Here is a 27,211-nt window from a genome sequence, read left to right as displayed (position 1 = left end):
TTATGTTTTTTTGGCAAACTAAAAACAAAAACAAAAATGTATAAATAAAAACATTGATTCTCACTTTTTTTTTATCAAGTTTTATCATATATTGCACTCTTGTAATTATGATCAAGTGGTAAATTACCCCATGTATTCATAAAACCTACAAATTGCCCTTTGATCATAATTAGACGTTATTAAATAATCCTCTCTTTCTTCTTCATATTTTTTCCTATCGTACATAGATTTCTTATTACTCCATCGATCGACTATGATATACAAATTTTAAGAATAATGCATCAAAGAATTTCTTTTTGTGGTTTAACATATTTTGTTATTTTCTCGTAAATGCTTTATTTTGATGGGCAAATATATTTATTGTTATATAGTTACATAAAATATTTAACTATCGACAATTACTATACAAAATGAAAGTGTACATTTAGTAAAAAAAATCTAAAATAGTTTCTATTTTTCTTTAATTAATTTTTTTCGTGTATTAATTATTGAAAAAATTTCGATGACGCACTGGTACACATTAATTATTAATAAAATGTTTACGATGCACCAATCCTTAATATAAATATAAATTAAATAAATACATACTTTTGAATTTCTTATGATAATTAAATCGTTTCATAAGATATTCTTTAGTACATTATTTATGAAAATTTGTATTTCATAATAGGGATGAAATTTAATACAATAGTAAGGAAAACAACAATAAGCAAGGGAAAATGACAAATGGTTATCGGACAATATCATAACAGTTATCTTTTTGGTATCTGAATGCTTTACATTAGATTATTTTTCATTAGGGGGTAAGTTGTAGGTTTCGTGAACACAAGGGGGGCAATGTGCTACTAACACCTAATTCCAAGGGGGCAAAATGTATTCAAGCCTTTTTATTACTATGACCTTCGGGCTTGACTCTTGAGTCAGATGGTTATGATAATGGAAATGGACTTGAGGAGGGGGACAAAGCGCAATGCAGGGCGTTGGGTGCTGTGGCACAAACTTCGATGAGAAACGTAAAAATTAAATGTTCAGGGTATGATGGTCCTTGAAATTGTTGTGGGTCAAGGGTAAATTTCCATTGATGTCAGAGGCCGGGGGCCCACGGATCAAAGCATTTCCCCAGAGCAGAAAAAGTAAGAAAGGAAATCCCTATTCTTATGATAAACAAAGTACAGTGTGCATTTTATTTTGAGATTATTCTTCTGTTGTCAGTGACATGGTACTACAATTCTATAAATGGTTCTGGTTTCCATCTTTTTCCACTTCACTATCATTTTTGTACACCAATTGTTTCGCAGTTTGTGAAGCAATCGGTAAATAGTTGTCATCTCACATTCTACCAAAAACAATCGAAAAACATGCATCTAAGAGATTTAAAGATGCATCTATTTCGTGGAAGGGGTTTACGTGCTTAACCTTTTATTATCTCCTATTGTCATCCAACTTCAACTCAAAATAGTTTCTAATAGGTAATTGTTATGCAATAATAGTGGGGAAAAAAATAGTTTTCCTATTCAAACTCAAGGATTCTTTTACTTTTTTTAAAAAAATTTCTAACGGTGTTATAAGAGTATTCGTTAAAATATCTAATATTCACATAAGTTACCGTATCAGACAATCCAAACTGCCAAGTACATCGGTCAAGGTTTCATGATTATCTTGTCTCATAACATACTAACAATTATTATTCTCTTTTGCATTTATATACTTTTCATATTTAATCTTACCTATCTGCTCTTGTATTTATTTATTTTTAAATTAATTTTATGTTTTTAAAAATATAATATCTGAAATATATCTTAACGAATGTACTGTGAACATTCGATGGATATAAAAAAAAAAATTTGGTCGGTTCAGATACTACCGTCAAGAACAGAAGTTTGGAGTATGGATATTAGTTAAGTGAACGAGAGGGAATGAGGGGGAAGTAGGGTTCGCAAAATTGTGTGGGCGAGAACTGAGGAGCAGATTTAAGAACTAAGGATAAGTGGGCCCAAGCCCGAATGGAGCCCTAAGTGTCGGTAAACGGGCCAACAAAGCACGCCTCAGTCTCGATACATACATATTCATTCGATTCCCACTTGCCCGGGTGCTGCTCAAACGCTTCCGAGCGAGTGGCTACTCTCACTCTTTTATTCTGAGCGAGTCAATACTTCAGTTTTCTCATATTTTATTCTCTCTCTCTTTTATTTTTGGGAAAATCGCCAATTTAGTCCCTAAACTTTTTTTTTCCGTCAATTTAGTCCCTATATATTATTTCTAGCCAATTGGATCCCTAAACCTATATATCGGTTCCAATCAAGGATCTTTGCAGCGGCGCCACCGTATAATTTCCATTAGGTTCATAATCGTGCAATACAAAAGGGGCATTTTAGGGAATTCCATTCTGGCGCCTTTTCCAATTAAAAAGTAAATCGATGTAAAGCCCAAATCTAGGTACTACCTCTCTTGCACCAAAGAGAGCTGTCCAATTTTTGCAAACCCGCGTAGAAAAAGCACTGTAATTCAATGCATTCGAGAAAGAATTGGGACAAAGCATCCTCAAGCTCAGCCAGTGATCAATTTATTAACACCGTCAAAGGATCAAATGGTTCAGAAACAGGAAACTCGATTTATGAAGGAAACGAGAAATACTACAGTGGAGACAACATCGTGCGATGCTATTGCCAAGAACAATGCCGAATTGTGACTGCTTGGACAGAGGCAAATCCATCAAGAAGGTTTCATGGTTGCAGAAATTATGGGGTAATTTTTTTGTATGTGCATAAAGTTTAGAATTTGTTAAAATATTTCTTGTCTTTTAACTATGAAATGGTGGTAAATGCAGAAACGTGGTGCTTGCAGATTTTTTTTGTGGTATGATCCACCCATACCCCAAAAGATGAAAAATATAATGGGTGCACTTTTAAGGGACCTGAGAAGTGTTGAGAGAGAAAACGCAGCATTATTGATTGAAATGAACAAGTTGAAGGCAAAAGTGAAAATATTGTTTATAATTTGTATCTGTTTTGGCGTTTTACTTGTTTTTGTACTTGGAGGCAAGGAAAGGAAGAAACAAGGTTTGCTGGAATTGAAGATGTTGCAGTAGTTTTGAAGAATGTATGGAATTGTATGGTTCATCTGTACTTTAAAATGAAGTAAATACAATTGAGTTTTCATCTATGTTTGACTCTGTTTTGCTTCTGGATTTGTTATTACTCTGTTTTGCATCTGGATTGCTCATGTAAGTTTCTGTGACAAGTTCAATGTTATGCTGACAATGTTGACTGAAGTGGAAGAATTGCAGAAGTGATGGGCATTAAAAAATTGGGTAAACAACAAAAAAGCCCCCTGTGGTTAGGCAATCATACATAAAAACCCCTTGTGGTTTCATATCATACCAGTCGATACCCCGTGGTTTGAATTAACCTGAAAAGTGGACGGAAATCGTCAAATATTCGGCGTGTGTCTTAAACGAACTGCAAAGGCGCGTGCATATGCGAAAAACAGATTTCCACCACAAACTTTCACCTGATATGCCTATTTTAGCCTTCACTCTTTAATAATAAGAGACCAGCTTCCGTTTCTTCTGAGTCTTCATTCAATCTGTTTCCAGATTATTCATTAACTACTGTAGACACCAAATTTTTAGTGTATTTTTATTTACTGTTATTTTTATTTTTCATGCTAGTTTTTATTTACTTTTAGTCTTTTATTTTTGTTTTAAGTCATTTTAGCATAGAATTTATTTTTTTTTTTAAAAAAAAAAGAGGGAAACCCGCAAGCGGGTTTCAGGCTATTTAACAAATTACTTTAAAAAAAAAATTTTTTTTTACATGCAAGCTGCGTTGAGTTGCACATGCCCATCGGAGGGCCCTAGGATGCCCAGCAAACCTCCCCTCTCATCCTCACCCTTCAGGTGAGGGTTTGAGAGTATGTGTTTGATATAAATAGAACAGAAACGCAGCTTTTAGTCATTTTACATAAGGGGGAAACCCGCAAGCGAGTTTCAGGCAGGCTATTTAACAAATTACTTAAAAAAAAAAAAAAATTTACATGCAAGCTGCGTTCTTCAAAAGGGTATTTTCGTCTATTCACTCAGCTCCGTCTGTTTTGCCGATTTCCGTCCACTTTTCAGGTTAATTCAAACCACGGGGTATCGACTGGTATGATATGAAACCACAGGGGGCTTTTTATGTATGATTGCTTAATCACAGGGGACTTTTTTGTTGTTTACCCTAAAAAATTGTTGCTCAGTCGAGTCATTTGCTTTCTTATGCCCTCCGATTCCTTATTTAACACGATTTGCTTTGATTTTATTTAGCAGATCATCGACTCAAGCCCTGGATTTTGTCCAAGACATTTTTTGTTTTCATTTTGGATTTTTGGGTGTGTATTTATCGCAGACTTGTTTCGTTTACTTTTTAATTGGAAAAGGCGCCAGAATGGAATTCCCTAAAATGCCCCTTTTGTATTGCACGATTATGAACCTAATGGAAATTATACGGTGGCGCCGCTGCAAAGATCCTTGATTGGAACCGATATATAGGTTTAGGGATCCAATTGGCTAGAAATAATATATAGGGACTAAATTGACGGAAAAAAAAAGTTTAGGGACTAAATTGGCGATTTTCCCTTTATTTTTTTGGTTAAATATTCTCTGTTACTTGATCTTATAGGCACTAGGGCATTTTTTCCTTTTCCTAGTAATTTTTTTTTTTTAAAAAAAAAGCTGCTTGTCTAGTAGGACTGGAGAGCATCCAAACTACTGGGACAGGAATACAGGATTGTGCTACAAGTAATCGCAGGAACAGAAAATTCGGCTACGATGCCGATTTCTTTTCCAGCTGAGCAGCTCCGGATGAGGATTGAGGAAGTGCGGAGTATATTCAATTCGGGAAAAAAAAAAAAAGATTTTGTTTTTGATGATTTAAATCAAAAGCAGACGAAGGAGTGGGAGGAGCTTTTAAGACCAGCTGGCCGCGGGTACTTCTCCACCTGCAACTTCAGCTTTTCGAGTTGTTCATTTGGGTTATGTTTTCAGATTTCTTTTCCCCGGCCGCTGCCCCTTTCTCAATTTTGTTCTTCTGATGAAGACGTCATATTCTTGCCCCACGTGGACCGGGTTCAATAATATTTCTAATCTAGCCCATTTCAGATTTCCCTTTTGTTTTTTTTTCCTGATCCAGCAAACAATGGCAAGTTCAAGGATAAGAGGAGGTACCGTGATCTTTTATTAGTACAGTGCAGTACTTGTTTGGGCATAGATAGTTCAAATTTTGGTAGAATCCTATGGAAGTCCTCTGAGATTTGTGTAATGTAATTACAACAAGTTCCATTCAAAATACCAAGTTTTTTTTTTTTTTCAAGACCTGTAAATTTAATTTACAAGGTTATTTTATGCAATTATAAGCGTCTTTTAGATCGTACAATTAGTTGAAAATTATTGTCGCGTCATATCAAATCAATCACGTAGACAAGGGGATGTCCTTCAAGTTCAAATGTAAGGGAAGAAAAGGCGGAAATACGATAACTTGCTTGTATGTAAAAAATTTTAGGGGTGACTTGTAAAAAATTTTATGGCAATCGAAAAAACTACCAAGCATCTTGCTCAATAATTGACTGTTCTTTAACTGGGTGGATGTATAAGAGGTGTTTTGCTTAATTTCATTTAATATGTTCAGTGAATTTCACTTATTCTTATGTGTCCACGTGTAACTGACTTTTCTGTTAATTCTGAATCAACTACTGCTGGGGAGTAATGGCTGCTTACCGACATAAAACATTGTCCGAACTTTCATAGGATAGATGACGTCATTGAAAATGGGGCGCTTTTGTGGGCGGCCGGGACTTGCGAAAGTCAGGATAACGCATGCAAGTGGATCAAGTAAACAAGGACCTCCTTCCTACTTGTAACAACGAGTTTCGCATCCAACTTGCCAGAAAAGAAAACTACAGCAAAGTCCACACAAAGCCTTTATTTCCAGTGAAGTATTACTACTAGGAAATACCTGTACTTGGTTACTCTTGACCGCATTCCAACTTACCACGCTTAAGCTTCAATGATCAATCGTATCCATCGCTGTTTTGGCTTAGATGCTTCGGTTCGGACCACGTTTTCTATACTTCTGACTCATCATCCATGGATGCCCTCCAATGCATCTTCTTCTTCTTCTTCTTCTTCTCTCATTCTTTCTTTCTTTTTTTTTTTTTTTTTAAAAAAACAATTTCTTTTTTGGGGCTGGAATTAATAGAAGCACAAATACCTTTGATACCACTACCAAATGAAGTTGACAGATGCTGGCCGCCTTCCACATTATTATTATTATCGTCGAGTCGAGCGTGTTTGGATAGCCAAATAATGGTTAAAATTTATTTACTTACATTACAAATACAACAATTTTCAATACACTTTTTTATTTTTTCAATTATCTTTTTATCTCACATACATCACATCACAAAAAGTGTTACAGTAATTATTTTAAATAATGCTTCAAACAATCTCATATCCAAACACACTCGATCGTTGGAAAGCCATTTAGCAAATCTTAAAAAAAAAAAAAAAAAATCGCTGAAAATCCCACGGCCGTCTATCCACGCGTATGATTCCTTAGGAAAATGAGTCTCTTCATCAATATCAAATACAGTCGCCAACTAACTTTAGTTACGGAGACGGTTTATCGTTAATTGTCGGATTCTTCTACATTAAACAAAGCATCATTCATTCATTCGTAAGGAGAATGGTCAAGTCATTAAACAATAGAATCTCTCCCCCCATACAAAAAATCCTTTTTTTGGGTTGAAGTACCAAAAGCGCACTATCTTAAGTAGTTCATGCTTCTTGCTGGGGCTGAGATTCCCGCATCTTCAACCAAATGTGTCAGGATAAGTAAGTTTTGTCGCTGGTCCAACTTATTAATTTGTCAAAAGAAAAAAATGCTTACTTACGTTGCAAATATATTTTTGTATTTCACATACATTAAATTACAAATACTTTTTTGGATCCCACCTTTTGCAGGGCTTGTAGTTGTAATTGTATATAGTACATATACAACACAAGCCCTCGTACGTTGAAATTGTACGCAGTACATATACTACACAAGCCCTTCAAAAGGTTGGATGGCGACTTAATAGACACTAGCTAGCATTAATAATCCGAATTTCCACAATCCATTAATGGGCTCAATTATTATCCTAGAATCCATCCATTGACGAGGTCCCAGGCTACAGTATCATCATACTACTACATCTTCTTTTTTTTTTTAAAAAAAATTTTTACAGCACTTGAGTTAATTTCAACCCTCAATTTCGGTTTTGAGACTTGATCTCAAGGGCTACACTAACAAGCTGAGGTTTTTTTTTTTTTTTTTTTTAAATAACTTTGTTTGGAGCACAAGGAGGAAATCAAATGCCAAATGGTGGTGGGAAATGCGAGCTAGTAGTGAGTAGTGACACAGTATGCGATACAAAAACCGTCAAAATCAGGTCGCGTCCTTTATCTTCGCATTATTCGGAAGAAAAGAGAGAGAGAGAGAGCAGTCAATCAGTAGGACAAACACACAAAAATAGAACTACAGAAGAAAAGAAACGGAGACGGACAGAGAGAAGCTCCTCCCTCTTGTGCTCTCTGCACCTTATCTTCGACCCCCACCCAAAACCAAAATATATACTCCTACATATATAACACCAAAGCTGGATCATATTAGTAGTAGTATTAACTGGTCCTGATACAAGCAAATATATTATTGTAATCAATCATTCTCCTCCCATCCCTCATCCTAACTGCTGCTAGCTGTTTCTACAAGACAACCCCCCCAAAACCCCGACCCCTTTTTCCCTCTTCTAACTTGTACAGCATCCTAGAGGGGAAAAATTAAAATAAAAAGACTTGCAAAGCAAACCAGACGAACTGTTGTCTCACCGACTTATCAAGCTTCTACTCTCCTCCAGCTTAATTACAGGGAGTATATATCATATATGTGCAGCGGCTTCTTGATGATGATGATGATGATATATGTGGAGGCAGGTGAAGAGTAGCCTCTGATGTAGCAATTGCAGTAGTATATGCTACTACTAGGGATTATAGAGTAGGTCGCAGCCTAGCTAGAGCTAGAGCTAGAGCTAGAGCTACAGGGAGGGAGGGGTTAATCAATCATGAATCATTGCGTTCCGGATTTTGAAATGGATGACGATTATGGAATCCCTACTTCTTCTTCCTCAGCCTCCTTAATTAATGCCAGTACCACTGCCAGACCCAAGAAGCCAGCAATGTAATTAAGTTTTGAGTTTTCTTCCCAAAACTCCAATTTCTTTATTTTATGCTTTTGCTTGTGTCTACTCCAAGACCAAGAGCTTCAATTGAAGTTTTGGTTTTTATTTTTTTTTTCTCCGGTTTTATTTTAAATTATGGACGTCATGTCAATTATAAATAGAGGTGAAGAAGAGATCATGGAGCTGCTATGGCAGAACGGGCAGGTGGTCTTCCAAAGCCAGAATCAAAGATCATTCAAGAAATCTCCCAACCGCGGCGGAGAGCCTGATCAACTACACCAATCCGGTGCTTCTAGAGAGATCCCATCCATACTAGAAAATGACAACCTATCGGCGCCGCCGCCGCAGCAGCAGCAGCAGCTCTTCATGCAAGAAGACGAGATGGCCTCTTGGCTTCAATATCCTCTCGACGACTCCTCCTTCGATCGCGACCTCTACTCCGATCTCCTCTATCCTCCGCCGCCTTCAGCTTCCACCACCACCACCACCACCATGACGCCAACTCCCTCCGCTCCTCCCAGAGAACTCCGCACAACTGTCGTGGAGATCCGCCCGCCGCCTGCCGTTATTCCTCCTCGACCCCCTGTACCTCCTCCTTCGAAACGCACCTACCCAATAGAGGCAGCTGCTCCTAGGCTTCAAAACTTCATGCACTTCTCCAGACTGCCCAAATCCAGGAACGAGTCCGGATACACGAGGGAATTGACGGTGGTGGACTCCAATGAGACGCAAAAAACGGTGCCAGAATCGAGGGTTCCTGAAGGGGATGTAAGATGCGGAGCCGTGAGCTGCACTGCAGCTGCGGCTACCTCTGCTGCAGCTAGGGACTTGGAGACCACGGCCTGTGAACTCAGCGTCACGTCGTCCTCCGGGGCCTCCGGGGGTAGCGTCAGTGCAACCGCGGAGCCGCATCACCGGCCGCCGACTTCAATTCATAAACCGAGCACGTCCGGGGTGGAAGACCGGAAGCGTAAAGGAAGAGAAACGGAGGAGACGGATTGTCCTAGTGAGGTGAGAATAATTTTTTTCACTTTGACCCCTTTTTTTTTTTTTCAAATTAACCGCCAAATTATTATTTTAGTTTTATTTTATTTTTCACCTTTTCACCACCGAATAAGTCCAATTCTTTAGTACGAGTACAGGATTACATTATCAAAAAACACGGGAGGAGAGGGTGTTATGTTTTTTGGTTTGTTTTCATATGTTTTACGTCGGCTAGCGCGAGAGCAGCAACCCCTATACTAAAATATCTAAAAGCGCTAAGCATATATATATATATATATATATATTTTATGATTCTCCCTCTTTTTCTGCACACAAGATCTTCTGCGTCTTTTTGCAGTGATAATTCAGTGCCACTTTTATATTTACATCAAATATTCTATTTATTTAATTTATCATGTGATATTTATTTAATTTTTTTTTATCATCATATGATAAGTGACACTGAATTTGGCATAAAAAAATGACCCAAGATCTCAACTGCATTTTCTGGGGCTGGGTGGGATCTAAAAATATTTGGCAATTTGCCATAGTCTCGTTGCCACGTCATGGGCTTGGCCGTGCACGTGGCACGTGGAGAACAAGCGCGGTGTCCTACTGCCACGTGTGCAGGCTCAACGCCACAAATTTTATAATCAGCGTACGGTTGAGTGATGATAGGTCGAGGGAGCTGGTGGGCGGATTAGTGAAATAGTGGAGCAGCAGGAGAAGAGAGGGTTGGAAGATTGTTGAGAGTTTTTCATTTTCAGAGGGCAGAAGAAATCACGGGACTTTGCACTTTGTTTTTGTACATTTGCCAAGTCACACCACCCGCACCCAAGACCAGGATTTCGTCAGTGCATGTATTTTCAGGATCTGGATAAAAAACGGTTCATGAATTTTCATTTTTCAAAAACCATATACTATCATCACTGCCGCCGTCTTGTTGTCTCTTTTCATTTCTGTATCTTTCACTTGATGATGTTTACGTCATTGTCCACGTTTCGTTTTTTTTTTTTTTTTTCCCAACTGCGGGTGTAAAAATATACTGTACTTGCTCATGTCACAATTAGACTACTATTTGTAAGAGTGATCAGAGATATGCTAATTATTTGTCGACCAAGTTGGAAACCTTATGTACAAGAAGGTTATTTTATGGCAGTAGATGTTTAAATCTCAAGACGGTAGTACTACTCTTTATGAAGCGAGTCAATTATTATATTGTGATGATTTGGCACGTCGAGTCGAATGTATCGGCTGAAGCGTCTTTCAGAAGTTTATGTTCGACCTTTTCCCCTGCTGGTTAATTTCTCGACAGCATCAATGAACTTTTTTTTTTATTTTCCCTACATTTAACAACAATAGAGGATCTGTCTCTACAAAAAACACAGGATATCGAGTTTGAGTCAGCTGATGCAAAAAGGCAAGCCCGTGGATCAACATCTACAAAGAGATCCCGTGCTGCAGAGGTTCACAATCTCTCAGAAAGAGTACGTTGCTCATTTTCTTAATGGCTGTAGAGGTTTTGTGGGGTCTAAATTGTTCCTTCCTCTTTAATAACGTTATGCAAACAAATTTCTGCAGAGGCGTCGAGACAGGATAAATGAAAAGATGAGGGCCTTGCAAGAACTCATACCTCGTTGCAACAAGGTCTTTTAGAGTCTACACCTTGCTCTTGACTATTGATATCAGTACTAAACACCACTCATGCTATTTTCCACTTAGACATAACTCTTTCCTTTTTCTGGCAAGTTGCAGTCAGACAAGGCTTCAATGCTTGATGAGGCGATTGAGTACTTGAAATCGCTACAACTGCAAGTGCAGGTACACCCTCTTTTTCTACCACTATGACTTTAAGAACAATAGTAGAGTATTTCTCTCGAACATCCTGAATTAGATACTTTTACTTAAAGATCGCTTTGGTTGCTGGTCTAAAAGCATCTCCTTTTCCTTGATTGAAGCAATGGTAGTCCTAGTATCCTATTTTTTACCCCTCCAATTGTACATCTATTCTAAGACTTCTAGAGATCCAGATTCTAATAGCAGAATGTTATAGTCTGGTGTTGCCACCAATGTACTTTATTTATACTTTGATGGCTATTTTTAGCTTTTGGAACAAATTTGTTTAAACATTGCCACAGAACTGAATAGATTTTTTCCTTCACCATCTTCTGGATTTGTTTTTCTCTGTCCTGAACTATAGACTGCTCGTAACTGTTTTTTTTTTCTTTTCTTCTTTCTTAACCAGTAATAAATTGACCTTGGGATTCATAATCTACTGAAGTTATTCTTGAAAAATGTTTCCTGTATTGGTTTAGTTTTTTGGAGACTATGTTTACATATAGCAAAAGGGCATAAACATGTCTTCACGCACATTCATCTTCAAATGTTTGGTGTGAGAAAGCATCCTTCTTGGTGGGAAAAAATTTAAAATGGTATGAATTTGAAATTGCACCAGCTGATGCCATCCTTACATGAAGTGATGCTTTTTTTATTGATTGACTAATTCATGCATTAATTATAGGACAATATATTGGCCTAGAAATAGAAGTGATGGGACTTAATCTTCGTTTTTAGGCAATAATTTAACTTTGTTTTAAATGCACTGTAACGCATAGAGGGAATAGAATCCCATAATAAAAAATTGAACAAAGTAGCTAAGTATCAAGCTATAAGCCCTTACTTCCAAAACTTAGAATAAATCTCATGAGATTTTGCTGCATACAGGTGTTAAGTCTCCAGTTTGTCCGAATCTTCCTAATACCTTTCCAAGAATGGGTCACATATATTATCCCTTTGATAGCAGTTTGCAAAGTGTAGGACTGTAGAAACTGCCCCTCTGATACAGCATCATATTTCCATATCTCCACAACTGAGATGATAACACCCAGGCTAATCTAAAAACTGACCGGCGAAGCAAAATCCATGCAATTCATTAACAGCCACTGCAATTCGCTTTTCCAGGCATAGGAGCCACAAAAATTACAGGTGGAAATTAATTTGGATGTCATTGAATTCTCTTTTATTGCTGCGCTACTTAGTGTAGTGCAGTTAGTTTCTTGCATCCTTTGGTACTTGAATATGAATTTAGCATATGAAATTTCTTTTTTATGAAACCAATAATCCGAAGCAAGTCATCCTTGATGCAATTTTCACTTGTTACTGTAGTTGATGTCAATGGGATGTGGCATGCTCCCGATGATGTATCCCAGTGTACAGCAGTACATGCCAGCAATGGGTATGGGCATGGGCATGGGCATGGGTATGGGTATGGGCATGGATTTGGGTATGAACCGTCCAGTGATGCCATATCCATCTCTTATACCCGGTTCGGCAATGCCAAGCCCGGCTGTAGCAGCAAACATGGGGCCAAGATTTCCCATGCCAGCATTTCATATGCAACCGGTTCCAGTTCCTGACTCTTCCAGAATCCAAGCTTCCAATCAGCTGGATCCAATGCTGAACTCACTAGTGACGCCTAATCCAAATCAGCCACGAGTTCCAAATTTTGCTGATCCCTATCAGCAGTTCATTGGTCTCCACCAAGCACAAATACCATTACCACAGGCAAGTGATATTTATATGAGAGCGCTGTGTATTATGTCAATCAGCCATCTGTAATAAAAACTTCCATTATCAATGCCATCATGACTTCACTTTCTTTATTTGTGTCTTTATACCAACATTGTTAGTTACTGAAATACTTTATCACCAATATGCATGTTTCATAATGCTATTCCACCTTGTCATACATCGTGGATTCTTTACCCATCTTATATGAAGCATTCTGCTTGTATGTGCTGCCTCTTTGTTGTATTGAAGCATTCCTTTCTCATTTTTTTCCAGAATCAAGTGGTAGTACAGCCCAGCAAGCCGAATAGTAGCAGAGAAGTTGGGAATCTTGATAATCATCAATCTGGTAGGCTGATTTTTTGATTGACACACGCACACATATTAAATGAGGACAATTACTTAAATGTTGTTGGGTGGTTTCTCACTAAGTATTTCAATGCCAATCAAGTTTCGCAATAAAAGAGACATCCATCCAAATATTAGCTGTGCTAATGGTACTGTATTATCTCAAGTATGTTGGGAAGGAAAGGAAAGGTCTTCGAACCTCAAGCAAAATTATGTTGAAGGTTCTAAAACTAGGATTCATTGATGAGCATTTTGTTGATCTGCAGGTTAGTCGGGGGTGGATTGATGGCAAAGCCGACCAAGAACTAAATTTTGTAGCCTAATGGAGGAAAGGAGACCCAGTTGAGCTCGATTGTAAGCCGGCCTCACCCTGTGATTTGAGAGCTGTAGTATTTACTAAAATGTAATTATCAACACATAATCAACTTTGCTTTTATATATCTTACCTCTAACATGTATGTTCACTTCTGGTATGCTTCAAGGTTGAGTTTTAGCAAATTGAGTGATCCCACAGCAAGAAAGGGACACCCATAGATAATCACTTTTTACACAGCGGAATTTTGGGTTTGTATGTGGGTGACAAATCTTGATGCATCAGCTGGAATTTCTAATTCAATTTTTTTGGGTCGCCAGATTGTTTGAGGCTCCCACCCATGGCAAGAGAGAGAATAAATTCTAGTTGCCTCCCGCTCTTGTTCCCTTGAACATCCATGCTCATCGCCTATCTTTCATAGCTGTTTTGTTCTGGATGATTTATTCCCTTCCGGAGCTCATTTTCAGGTGGATGACCGAGTTGTGTAGCTGAGTAAATAGTAGTTATACTCTGTGGAGTTTCGTTTAGACTTAATCAAAAGCACCCGTAGACGGCTATATAGAGCTGTCACCTGTTCCTAATAAATACCAATTCATGTTTTTGCTTCTGCGAAGAATTGTTCTAATACCGCTGCCAGATTTCACATATAAAGTCACGACGCTTCCAGCAACACGTAATTAAACACGAATGGAAGTGGTTTAATAAAAAGTGAAAATGAAAGAAAGAAAAGATATTGCATGTAAAAAAAAAATTCTACTTGCAACAGAGAATCACCTGCTATGGTGACCTTCACTACTTGGATGGGGCGACTGACAAAGCTCGAATGATTGGAAAAGTAGTCCCAAGACTCGGCGGACGCGGGGCTGGAGCGGTTGTCAGAACAACCGCTCCGGAAGGTGTAACACCATTTGTACATGGTGTAACATCATCTGTACAATGTGTAACAATTGAACAACAGCGAGTAAAATAGAACAACATTTTTGTGAGTCTCACACGGCGTGAAAATCGAGTTACAAGACGTGATCTGAGCCGCACAAATTTTTTTAGCTTCATCCAAGCCGTGAACTGCCTGGGGTCCAGGCCCCTCGTGGGCTGAATTGGCAGAGAAATCATCATGTCGTGATAAAATTTCTTGATTGCCTTTCGATTCCTTCCTCACAATTTACGCCTACACCTTGTAAAGTTTAGAATCTTCCCTAAAGTTTGCGTTAAATTATTTGTGTGCCCAAGGTGGAAAAGAGTCGAATTTAACCCCTTGCAAGGTTCATAAGCTATGTGGTAATTATTTGTACGTCTGGGGCGGGAAAAAATCGAAGGTAACTCGTCGGTACCCCCAAACCACCATGAACACTGTCATTCCGGAACGTCAATTCAGGCGCTTACAAGTCGGAGAAACTGTAAACATTTGATAGGTACTACTACCTACGATGTTGATTCTCATGCAGCACGGCGCAGGTCAGAAAAACTGCATGGTTCTGTTTCCCGATTCAGGAAAAAAGGACTAAATGGAAGCAACTCTCATTCTCTGAAACACAGAAGCCGAAGCAGATTAACAAGTGCACCTCCTCCCTGTAAAATTGGATACAAATGCGAAAACTATATGGGTATGCACGATTTATGGCCGTTGAATGAGTTCACAGATGACATCTACAGAATTGGCTAAAATACAGAAGTCAAGATTTTAGCATGCAATACAAATAATGGCCGTCGTTGAGTTCAAAAATGGCATTTACAGATCAGCCAAAACAGTTTGATGCCTGCGAGTTTTTTGTACAACAATCTGTCAAACGACGGACGGACATAGGTAGTAAGCGCATCCAATACAAAATTTACTGGACCATATGTATCATCAGAAAATAATTGTTATGGCACTGCCATGAATGCAAGTGCAGGTTTACCACCGTTTCAATTGAAAGAGCAAACACTTTGTTGCTTGTGGCTCAGTGCTTAGACTTTAGGACCAATTATAGACAATATCTGTAATCAGAAGAAAAACATGATCCAACCAAATTCAGCAATCAGCTTGGATATCTCAATTATAACACACACTTATTTAACAAAACCAAACCAATAGAGAGTTCCTGTCAACATAAAATTGATACCTTCTCAGTAAAAATGCGGAATGCATCCACTTCCATTGCTTTGCCTAGCTCCTTAAAGAAAGAAACATGACAAGTGAAAGTCATTTGCGTGCAACATTCCAACAATTAGCATATTCTTGAGAAGACTCTTAAAGATGTTTCATTCCGATAGAAATTTACTCCAGTTAGTAACAACTTACTTTTTCAGCCTCTGCAGAACCGTCTACATTGAGTATGAGCTTTTGAAGCTCTTTATCCTTCAATATATCACGAATTTCACTCGAACAAGCTGTGTTCAAATTCAGAAAAAATTGCACCAAAAACACAAAGAATCTATTAAGGCAAGATCCTATCTTCCAAGACAGAATCTGTACAAAGTACTCGCACCCATGCCTGAGAAATGTTCAGCTGACTGTCCTAAAATTAGATTCATTATTAAGTAGTAAGAAGTTCATTTTACAGAAAAAAAATATTTTTTCTTTTGAATGTCTTTTTCCTGATCAGCTTCACAATTATCAGTTAATGAATGTAAATGTTGAGTATTTTAAAGCAAACATGACACCAGCGTGCAAAACCTTGACAAGCAAACAACTTATTGATTGCGATTCCATCAAGTTGCATAATGCCATTAGCCCATTAAATTGTGATTTTGGGATGTGGTTCCATCAACAAATGCAATAAGCTTCACTAACAAATAATTGAATATGTTACCCCTTGGGCTTCTAAAGTAATTTCAAATCTCTAATTATTTCTTTCTAGATGCAATCTTTCTTTTCTTCTACTCAAGTTGCAGATAGGAAATGGAGCCTGTACATACGGGCCATTTGAGAAATCATGATTAACTGTTATTCTAGGTGGTGGTTAATCTGTAAACTTTATACTGATTAAGTGCAATTAACGTGAACGAATGAAAAATACCACATATACATATATAGGTTATTACGAGTTAAAAGTAAAGAGATTCCAGTCAGGAACCCTTCCACCTTCTTGCTCTTCTAGTAAACAGCCCCCCCCCCCCCTGGGGGGCCTCTCTCTCTCTCTGTTGGGGGTTTGGAGGCTAGTGGAGTGGAGGAGATGGTCCAAATATTGTGATATCAATGCTAGGCATTTTAGCTTTAACACCAAGCAGTTGCCTTACAAGTGAGATATTAGCAAAGCAATTATTGAAAATACATAAAAGATTATACCTATGGACTCCAGTTGAACCCGTTGCAGCGATTCACTTGGGTCATCAACATAATAGGGTTTCTCAAGATGCATAGCTCGTTTGGGAGCTGATAGAAAGGAGATGCACAACATTAGCAGAATATCCCTCAGCGTTCTCAGCAACTAAAGTGTACATCCGACCAGAAACAGAGTCAAACTGACTAGGATAAGACAAGTTATAACAAAATTGGAAGTACCCTTCCCGTCAGAGTACACAAATATATGGCGGAAAAGACCAACTTTCTGTTGCATGTCTTAATTCTCTAAAAACCAATACAGATCAAAATAGCGCCGCAACACATTAGCAGAAAATACTGAGTTAACACTGAATACAAAGTATTTAATATCCTGTAGACAGCAACCAAGACAAGGATTTACAGATGCATCAAATAGTTTGAAGAAAAAAAAATCTTTGTGCAATTCTGGAAGAACTGCTTCAAAAAAAACTTCAGCCGAAAGCGCGTAAATTCTTGGCATGCTCGCAGCTGTAGATGTAATGCTAGAGAATTCAACGAATGTCTGAAGAATAAATCTACCTGGTTGGAAAGGGGAAATTAAAAAAGAAGAAGTGTTCCCCAGCTGCTATAACCAGATACTTGATAACAAGATAACTACAAAGAGCCCAAATCACTTTACAGCATAGATGACGTCTACCAAGAGTAATTTTTAGCAAGAAGCATAAAGTTGTGATTTTGGGGTTTACAAATGCTAGTAGCCGTGGCAGTTAACCTAGTGCTGTACAATCATGACGGTAACATTAAGTTACAAATGAGGTCGGGAGAAACATGGAGTTAAAATTGCACTCACGAGGGGACGTACCTTGAGAAGAAGATTCAGGCTTTGAACATGGAATTTCTTTGTGCTTCTTGAAACAGACCAAAGAACAGTAGGGAACCAGACACCTTGGGCACTTGTATTTTGATTGTGCATCGTCGCACACTTGACAAATTTTTGGTCCCATTTGGCTATATGTGGCTATAGACTTCCCCTCAACGGTCTCCGAATATCAGAGTGCTTTTGCTTCCCGATCGGTTCTGATGGGTACAAAATAGTACATTCTGTAAGCTTTTCCCGGTTGATTTTTGCAGGGAAGACAACTGGAGACTCGGGGAGAAAAGCTTGTAAATACTGTCAGGCTTTCTTTGCTTTAGCCTTCTAGCCAAGCCCAAACACTGGCACATTTTTCGGGCTGTTGCAAGGCCCGGTTTACCAGATCATTGTTGAGCCCATCACACTTCCTAATTTTTTTTCACTCTTTTGCTATTTACCTTTTTTACGGAAGCTAAGCCTCATTCTCTCTCTCTCTTTCCCTCTCTTTTATAAAATAGCTTTTCTATTCTAATCTTACTCCTATTCTACACTAAAGAGAAAGGGGTGGGCTCAAATGGGTCAAGGAGAATCCGGAGGGAACTGAATTACTATCGGACCAAACAAGTGCTTTTGCACCCGTTGGAAAGCTAAGCCTCATTTAATTCTCAAAACTTTGTACTCCTTTGGGCCCAATATTAGAGTCGTTTTTTAGAGATTCAATTTTATATGAAAACATGGTAATTATTATGTCAAGATGAAGTGACATTAGTGAATTTATATATGTATCTTTTGAATTCAAAATATTCTCTAGATAGATGTATATTGGGATTTTAAAAAGTTATTTTTTTTCAAATAGCAAGATTGGAAAACATATCTTAAATTTTAAATGGTGGCTCTTATTGTAAAACATATCTCTCTCTCTCTTTCTCTTATCATTGTAAGATTTATAATTTCCCTTAAAAAACTCTAGTTATTTCTATGACGTAGCTCTTATGACTTTGATAATTTGGTATTCTAAGAGTACCAAGTAAGAAATGGGTTGGATAATTTGGTATTACTGTAGCGATTTGATATACGTGAGGGAAAAATGTAATAGGGAAATGTGATCACGGAAAACGACGTAATTTTTCTACGAAACCGGCAATCCAAACAAGGTCTAAATTTCTCCTGTAAAATTTTATTACTACAATTCAAGAGTAGTATTTATAAAGCTTTACACCCTTTAGTAGTGGATCTGTGTGTGTGTGTATACTTGTTGTGCACGCACCAAATAGTAAGAACCATCTTTAAAAAAAACAAAAAAAAATTAGGATGGCAATAATAATGCTGTTTAGCTTATTTATCTCTTTTAGGTGGCACAATTAATTATAATTCTTTTTAGCTAACTAGGTACGAGAGGGTCTCAACTGATTTTTTTTGGGAGATTGTTTGTTTCTAGGAGATATTGAAGAAACTTGATGAGTAGCATAAACTTTATATTTAAGTTGGGTCAAATTATACACTGTCAATGTATAAACTATCACGATTGATTGAATGAATGATATACGAGTAAATTTTGGATTTCAAATTCAAATTTTATACCTGTAACGTATATCTAATAATGACGGTGTATATGAGATTTATCTTTAAAAGAAAGGACAAATTCGAATTGGTTTATTTGTTGGATAAAACCAATCTTCTTTGAAAATCAATGGTGAGTGCACACGTGACAATCACGTGCACCCAACCCAAATTCTAATATCCACCGGCTCCCCGCACACATGCAACAGATTCGGGTTCGGGTTTCGGCTTCCACTGTTTCGCAACCTTTTCTTGAACACAAAGCCACCACAAACAGAACAAAATAATACAATTCACGCTTGCTCTTCTCTCCACTTCTCAGACATAGCAACACTAGCAATTTCAGCCTCCTCCGTTCCAAGTATATCAACTAAACCATGGGACAGGGCACACCCGGCGGCTTGAACCGGCAACTCCCAGGGGACAGAAAAAACGACGGCGATAAGAAGGAGAAAAAGTTCGAGCCGGCGGCGCCACCCGCTCGCGTTGGCCGCAAACAGCGCAAGCAGAAAGGCCCCGAAGCCGCTGCTCGTCTCCCTACCGTCACCCCTCTGACTAAGTGCAAGCTCCGATTGCTCAAGCTCGAGCGGATCAAAGACTATCTTTTGATGGAAGAAGAGTTTGTCAGTAATCAGGAACGCTTGAAGCCTCAAGAGGAGAAGACTGAAGAGGATAGATCCAAGGTCGATGATCTCCGCGGCTCTCCTATGAGCGTCGGAAACCTAGAGGAGCTTATTGACGAGAATCATGCTATTGTTTCGTCATCTGTTGGACCGGAGTATTATGTCGGGATTTTGTCGTTTGTGGATAAGGATCAGCTCGAGCCTGGATGCGCTATTCTGATGCACAACAAGGTCTATTTCTGCTTCCTTTTAAGTGTACTTTTTTTATTTAATTTCTCTGAATCGTGTAATTAGGGTTTGGTTTGTTGAGGTGGGGAAATTAGGGTTGCATCTCTGGTATCTGTGGTTTTATTACAGGCACTGTAAATGTGCCTGGATGGATTGGCTAGGGTTTTGGGTCCCTTCTGAATTAGGTAAATGTCTGAAGCTTTGAGCTAGAATATGGACTAATTATATAAAAATTGTGACTGGGGAGCTCAAGCTTCGTGGGATTTTAGGTTGGAATGGATAAAAATAGATGTAAGATTCTCGGGGTCCTGAACTGGTTGGGTCCCTGTGAAGAATGTTATGTCGGACATTACTTACCTTTTGCATTTCAATGGTAAGTTCTAGCATTTTTTTTTGGTAGAAGCCAATTTAGTAGTGGTGTTGCATGTTCTCTTTTGCTTTGTGATTTCAGGATAATTTGTAAATCAAGAATTTTTTGTTTTTTCCCACAGTGAATAGTTGTAGCATATATCATAGCTACATAAGGGGAGGATTTTCATTTTCCAACTTCTGAACTATCGAATTGGTCAAACAGACAATTAGAGCGAGGGATTTTCCTTGTGGACATGGAGAGTCAAGGTTTATTGTGGGGTTGAACTAGATAGATAGGAACGCCCTCTCAATGTGTACTCCTAGTAATTATTTTTGCAGTTAAAGACAGTTGTGTTACCCCTTTCCCTGTTGTTCCTTGCGCTTAGTGGGAAAAATTTGCAGAGTATAAGTTGGTTTTAGCCTGTCCTGTAATACATGGTGAATTAGCACAATGTGGGCTTCTGCTAATTAAATACTAGCTTATTTACCCATGAATAAGTTTTGATGTGCTTAATAGCAGGTGGTGAGGGTATGGTTTCTTATAGAGTTCAGGCATGGATGCATATGCTTTTGACTTTTGGGATATACTGTTGGAAATTAATTGGTCTAAAATATTGGGTTCAACGAACATCTAATTTTTAAAGAAAGCTTATGTTTTCATGAAAATCTGAATATTATTAGAGAACACTTTGGTGTGTTAGTGAATGTAGAAGATCAGATTAAAACTTTAAGGGCTTTTTATGCTTTATATGGTTGTATCGTCTCTTTTACTTGTATAATTAGAAGAACTGACTACCTGGAGGATACCTTAAGATTCTCACAGTGGGAAGATGTGGTTCCAGGTTCTTTCTGTAGTTGGCCTTCTTCAAGATGAAGTCGACCCCATGGTGTCTGTCATGAAGGTTGAGAAGGCTCCGTTGGAATCTTATGCCGATATTGGTGGATTGGATGCTCAGATACAGGAAATCAAGGAAGCTGTTGAACTTCCCCTGACACACCCCGAGTTATATGAAGACATTGGTATTAAACCGCCTAAAGGTGTCATCCTCTATGGAGAGCCTGGCACCGGCAAAACCTTGCTTGCAAAGGTTTGTGTTGCTTAATTCCTACCATCATTGCAAAATAGTTGTCCTTTAATTTTTTTTTTTTACTTTGATGCTTGTATTGTTCAGTGAAAATCTCTGCCTTGTTTAATTTATTCTTTTATCAATAGGGATGGCAAAACATTGTTTTGTCCTCTCGGCTGTTTCTGAAATGCATTGTGTATCGTTATTTTGGACCTTTTGAATATGATATCTGTGTGATGACGATTGCATTCATTGGATTGATTTTATTTTATCAATAGTATCAGGGAGCAATTACACTGGGATAAAGCCTGAATGGGCGTTTTAGCACAATTACAGAGCATATGGTGCTTGAGTTGTTCTGTGTAATGTTGTATTGTTCTCTGTGCTTAACATGCTTCTTAATTTTGATTTTATGGCATTTATGGAGTGGTTCTGGTTGTCTTGGTCCTTGATGCCTTCCAGCAATAGGGTCATCTTGCATTGCCTCCTTCTTGGGAATGTTGGCCTCCTAATCCTGTTGTTTGGTGCTCCTTCAGGCAGTAGCAAACTCCACTTCAGCAACTTTTCTGCGTGTTGTAGGAAGTGAACTGATTCAAAAGTACCTGGGTGATGGCCCTAAATTGGTGAGGGAACTCTTCAGAGTTGCTGATGAGCTCTCGCCATCTATCGTCTTTATTGATGAAATTGATGCAGTTGGTACAAAAAGGTGCACCTCTGAACACTTTTTTTGTGTGCAGTGAGAGAAAATTTTGCATCAAGACTAACTGTGCTCCTTATAGGTATGATGCGCACTCTGGTGGTGAACGTGAGATTCAGAGGACCATGTTGGAACTGCTGAACCAGTTAGATGGTTTTGATTCCCGAGGAGATGTCAAAGTGATTCTTGCAACAAACAAAATTGAGAGTCTTGATCCTGCACTTCTTCGCCCTGGTAGAATAGACCGAAAAATTGAATTCCCTCTTCCAGATATCAAGACAAGGAGGCGGATTTTCCAGGTATGTGCATGACATTACGTGTCTATGCAATTGATGTGATGAAGACTATGTTAACTTTTAATGTGTGCAAGCAGATACACACATCCAGGATGACATTGGCTGATGACGTCAATTTAGAAGAATTTGTTATGACTAAAGATGAGTTTTCTGGTGCTGATATTAAGGCAATTTGTACTGAAGCTGGATTGCTTGCTTTGAGAGAGCGCCGTATGAAGGTGAGACGCTAGTATACTTGGTTTAAGTTTGTGATTTTTACTACTGTAGAAATACTTGGTATGTAAAATAACTTCTTATTTGTCGATCTTTATTCTATTTGGTAGATGAGTTAGATAGATATTTGGGCCTATAAAGTGGATATTCATGTTGTTTTACCCTGAACATGGTGTATGCTCAATCAATTTTCCTGTATTTAGGTAACGCATGCAGATTTCAAGAAGGCAAAAGACAAGGTTATGTTCAAGAAGAAAGAGGGGGTTCCTGAAGGACTCTACATGTGATGATAACTTGTTTCTGCGACCTGCTTTCACGGCTGTTATGAACTTTTACATGCTTGTCTATGTGTGGGGCTTTCGGCTCTGTTACTTAAATTCATGTTGTCTCTTCCTATATGGAAGGAAAGAGATCTGTTAGAACAATCTTCTTAATTTATAAGGAATCATTGGTTTTTTGAGCTTATCTATTTGACTTGCATGATTCAGTTTTTTAGTAGTGAAAGCATAATTTCTAGACCCTGGTTTCATGCGCCTCTTTTAGGTGGAATTGTGATGTGTTATTCTTCGCCTAAGGGAAATTCTTGATTAATGGGGAATATTCTTTCCTTGTTTTTTGGGTTATGTGGTAATAAAGAGATTGAATATGTAGATTAGGCCAAAACTTGGGTACCCCAGTCTTTAAAGACTTAGTAATCCAAATTGTGTCACACCACTTGATGAAATGGTGTGACTTATTGAATTTTTAAAAATAAGATCTACTTGTGAGCCAATAGATTAAAGTAAAGCCAGTACAAGAGTTGAAGAGTCGATTGGAACAGCTATTGGAATCATATCCCACAACAATCATCATTAACAAAAGCCAATACAAAAGTTAAAAGGAGTCCATTGCAATAGCTTTTGGTAATCATATCCCGCGGCGAGCATCAGTAACAAAAGATCCCAAGAAGGGCATTCGTGCTAACTATATAGCCGAGGAAGCACAAATGAGTGCCGTGTAGGAGATGAAGGCAAAGAACAGAGCTGCGGAACTAACTGCTGCCGTGATGAGCCCCCCGAATGATGAAACCACAAAAGCCAGAATAAGAAGCTAGTAAACTTCATTGATATAGGAAAAGAGGACAGGCATGGTTGCGGTTTGTGGTGTGATCATGTCCGAGTTGTTCTGCTTCTTATGCTAGAAACAGCTTCGGTGTACACAGCTTTATTTTTCATAACATTTGGTGTACACAAACAAAATTCACAATTTTGAGAAATGAAAATAAAACAAAATTTAACCACATGACAAAATGATGTAAATGTGCATCAAAACATGAAACAAATAAAATCACAGTATATAACTGCCAGAGTAATTGTAGTACTAGGAATGAAGTAGAGCGGTTAAATTGGATGCAACCATCATGTTATGTTAACTCGAGTTGGCTTTGGGAAATTAATGCGCAATTGTGCATGCGGAACCATCTTTTGGTTTGGAGATTGTGATGGGTTGCAGAGCGTTGCACAAGTACTCCAAACTTCTTTGGTTTGTGCACCATCGTCATATTCTACATGAACTTTATTTATGTCAGCAACCACCCCAGATTAGAGACCAAATGTCTGGTTAGTACTCGATAAATAATAGCTCAGGCCCCCGCCGGCGCCGGGTGAAACAATCACAAGCATAACAGAAGAAATGGGAATATTTGATTACAAGTAATTAATTATTTAATTAAATAGCACTGGAGTACAGTACAACACACCAACGACATCATCATAATTTAAAAGACTTAGCTCTAATTTTGACAAAAGAGCAAAAACTAAAAACCAGCAAACGAACAGCGCTCCAAACACAACACAACTAACTGTGGCACAATATAATGGCCATGGCCATGATCACACCAGACTGGAAGAAAACTAAACAACCTTGAGAAGAAGCTAAGCGCCAAGGCAGGATCTCATCCAACTGTGGCCTCAGGCTCAGGGCGAGGGAAGATTACCAGACCCGCCACCGGGTATAACACCTCCAACAACACCACCCACAGGTACAACTCCTCCACCACTACCACCCAAGCCACCCAAGCCACCCAACCCCCCTGTCCCAATAATCCCGCCCAGACCTCCTCCCGTTCCACCAAGACCGCCACCACCTACTCCACCACCGACACCTCCAAAAGGCAGCCCGTTACTGCCAATGCCGTTGAACCCACCAACTCCTCCGTAGTTGAAGAAGTTCTTCTGATCAGCAAGACCACCCTTGTCATTAGGAATATCTCTAGCAGCCCCTGTCTGAGCCACAACAAGAGCAAGAACAAACAGCATCACAAACCACCTTGCCATTTTTTCTTTAGTTTTTTTTTTCCCCTCCTCTTTTCTACCTCAACCTATGATGGATGAGAAATGCATCCCCCGCCTTTTTAAAGACTGAAAATAGTGTACGTTGGGGAAAAACCGAAAAAGCAGATGAAGCGGGAGTAAATGCATTAAAGAAGGGACTGTTCGAGTGGGGCTGGTCATCACAGATCACTGATCATCAATTGCATGCAGTCTCCCCCAGTTTCACATGGAGTCTATATATTGGTGCGGTGGTGGTTGGTTCATATGATTTGTAAAAGTAGTACGTACATAGTATTTTTAGGGGCAGAATCCTATCAAGGGAACGGACCTTTGAGTCGCAGCAGGGGGGAAGTTGATGAGCATTTAGATCTTCAGGACTGACGAGATAGCAATATCTCACCAGATGGCGGTCAATTGAATTGCCAGTGGCTAGCTCAGCTATCTGCGCTGGCCTTTTGGGGGCAAACGTACATGCGCCATTCGCCAACATATTCCTCATCTTTTTCTTTCTTGATAAAGACATCATTATCAAAAAAAAAAAAACTCTTGATGCAAACGTACGTACATATATTTCTCTGCATTTTTAGTTGCTACGCAGCATATGCCAGCAAATGGTTAGCAACTTGGTTCAGACATGTTTCTACTTGGTTAAGTGTCTCCACTTTCTCGTGTAAAGAATTTGTTAGCCATACCAATTTGCTCTTTGCATCAGCAGAAGAAGTTAGCTGCAACTAGATTAATATGTTGTAACAGGTACATCATAATCGAGCTGCATGGCCATGCGAAGGACTATTCATTGGCCATTACCCAACCAAAAGCTAAAGTTTTGACTGGAGAGAGATAAAAACGCGTTTTTCTGAAATCTGAAATGAAATTTAATGGTAAGGTAAACGGTTGAGATGGGAGATCATTATTTGTTTTCTGATCGGCCTCCTCCAGGCTTCAGCAGCCAATTGTCCGTCTCTCCACTGCTTTTCTTTGCTAGTAGTAACTAGTCACTAAAACTGGTAAGTAAAACACAGGATTCATAAGTAATACCAGTACTCATTTCAGTACTGTCTACCAATTTGTGGTTGTGGCGTCGAAGAAAAGTAAATGCTGTGTCAGTTGGTTTGTTGGGGCTCGTCAAGCCTCATTACTTCATCCAAGGGAAGGAATCTTATATGATCTGTTTTTTCCTTTCTGTTTTTCTTTTTTTGATGTCCCCTTGATCTTCAACCACGTAGACTGAACCCTGATCAAGGAGATTTCTGCTCAAATGTTATGAACTGTGCTTCTTTAGTACCTCTATTATATCATCATCTTTGAAAAAATGACCAGAATTAAACCCCTCTTATCTACGAGGGAAAATTTTTTCAGTTAACAGGCCGTACATATAATCCTTGGACCATTTTCATCAGTTGTTACTTCATATAAGAATTCTATCTAGATTGTTATGTTAATTTCGGGGCGAAGTAAAAACATCGTACTGATTCTCATCTTTCCCCTGCCAGCTGTGGGTCTGAGAGGAAATAACATGCTGTAAAATGTCAGTACTTGCATTCTCATTTTTGTTAATCACACTCTTAGTATCATTTTAATCATACAGCAATGTTTATTTATTATATTATATAATAAAATAAATGATGACAATGCAAATAATAAACGATAGAGTGCAAATAACATTTTCGTCAAAAATATTTTGGATGCCACAAGTGATAAAATTATTTGAAAAGAGAATAAGCAATCCATTGTTTAAAACCTGGGCTTCAATCTACACACGGAGCCATGTCATGGTTTGCTCTCGGGCATGTAACGTCTCCTTAAATCTGGATCCTCACACAAGCCCCATAAATGACAGCCATCACGATTGGGCTCAAACATATTGTCCATGGTTTTCAGACCACTTTAGGAATCCAGCCACTCACTCCCTCAGTGGAGCATCTATTGTCATGGGCTTGCCTGCTTCGGCTCTTCTGCTATCAAATTCAGGTGAAATATCAATAATTTTAAGAATTCCTTTTTGAAGACTAATCAACCGGCCAAACTACACAATTTCAAATTTAATGAAGTCCTTTTACGCATGTAAAAAGATTCCCTTTTATTTTTAAAAAATGAAAAAAAGGAATCTTATACACACTGGTACCATTATACACTATCATCATTATAGACACTATCACCGTTATATATGACGCATACACAAAATTTGATCATGTGTCATCCATCCAACTGTGTTAGTGTATATACTGACAGTGTATACAAAATTTACTCAAAAAAAAAAATGAAACATGCATGAGTGTAAGTAAAAGATTCTGATTGTGGTCAA

The 27,211-nt window shown here is 38.5% G+C and overlaps 3 protein-coding genes and 1 long non-coding RNA gene across 5 annotated transcripts; 3 read left to right on the top strand and 1 right to left on the bottom strand.

Moving 5' to 3' along the window:
* Positions 1 to 2,207: 2,207 nt before the first annotated feature.
* LOC113696465 (uncharacterized) lies at positions 2,208 to 3,160 on the top strand. The gene is made up of 2 exons (XR_011825489.1): positions 2,208 to 2,745; positions 2,828 to 3,160. It is a non-coding gene; the product is annotated as an uncharacterized lncRNA (long non-coding RNA).
* Positions 3,161 to 7,467: 4,307 nt separating this feature from the next.
* Positions 7,468 to 13,854, top strand: LOC140004297 (transcription factor PIF1-like). 2 transcript variants are annotated; one of them, XM_072062716.1, is made up of 8 exons: positions 7,469 to 8,249; positions 8,412 to 9,261; positions 10,623 to 10,721; positions 10,816 to 10,881; positions 10,990 to 11,055; positions 12,400 to 12,798; positions 13,078 to 13,150; positions 13,416 to 13,854. In XM_072062716.1, the coding sequence occupies exons 1-8, from the start codon at positions 8,134 to 8,136 to the stop codon at positions 13,418 to 13,420; spliced, it is 1,674 nt and encodes a 557-aa protein (XP_071918817.1). In that variant the 5' UTR covers positions 7,469 to 8,133; the 3' UTR covers positions 13,421 to 13,854. The 2 variants fall into 2 exon arrangements, with proteins under 2 accessions (XP_071918812.1, XP_071918817.1); XM_072062711.1 differs by having other exon boundaries at positions 7,468 to 8,249; positions 13,078 to 13,514.
* A 1,318-nt stretch (positions 13,855 to 15,172) lies between these two features.
* Positions 15,173 to 17,876, bottom strand: LOC140013439 (uncharacterized). Its single transcript, XM_072062722.1, has 5 exons — positions 17,569 to 17,876; positions 16,731 to 16,817; positions 15,744 to 15,832; positions 15,565 to 15,615; positions 15,173 to 15,439 (listed from the first exon to the last, which is right to left on the bottom strand). Exons 1-5 carry the CDS (start codon positions 17,708 to 17,710, stop codon positions 15,410 to 15,412), a joined length of 399 nt encoding a protein of 132 aa, XP_071918823.1. The 5' UTR covers positions 17,711 to 17,876; the 3' UTR covers positions 15,173 to 15,409.
* A 1,489-nt stretch (positions 17,877 to 19,365) lies between these two features.
* On the top strand, positions 19,366 to 23,059 carry LOC140013431 (26S proteasome regulatory subunit 4 homolog A). The gene is made up of 6 exons (XM_072062708.1): positions 19,366 to 19,973; positions 21,164 to 21,409; positions 21,925 to 22,094; positions 22,168 to 22,384; positions 22,459 to 22,599; positions 22,798 to 23,059. Exons 1-6 carry the CDS (start codon positions 19,497 to 19,499, stop codon positions 22,879 to 22,881), a joined length of 1,335 nt encoding a protein of 444 aa, XP_071918809.1. The 5' UTR covers positions 19,366 to 19,496; the 3' UTR covers positions 22,882 to 23,059.
* Positions 23,060 to 27,211: the final 4,152 nt, after the last annotated feature.

The sequence above is a fragment of the Coffea arabica genome, chromosome 1e (genome assembly GCF_036785885.1).
Source record: "Coffea arabica cultivar ET-39 chromosome 1e, Coffea Arabica ET-39 HiFi, whole genome shotgun sequence".
Taxonomy (NCBI): Eukaryota; Viridiplantae; Streptophyta; class Magnoliopsida; order Gentianales; family Rubiaceae; genus Coffea; species Coffea arabica.
Note: the sequence above shows the minus strand (reverse complement) of the source record. Positions and strands in the feature narration are given on the sequence as shown.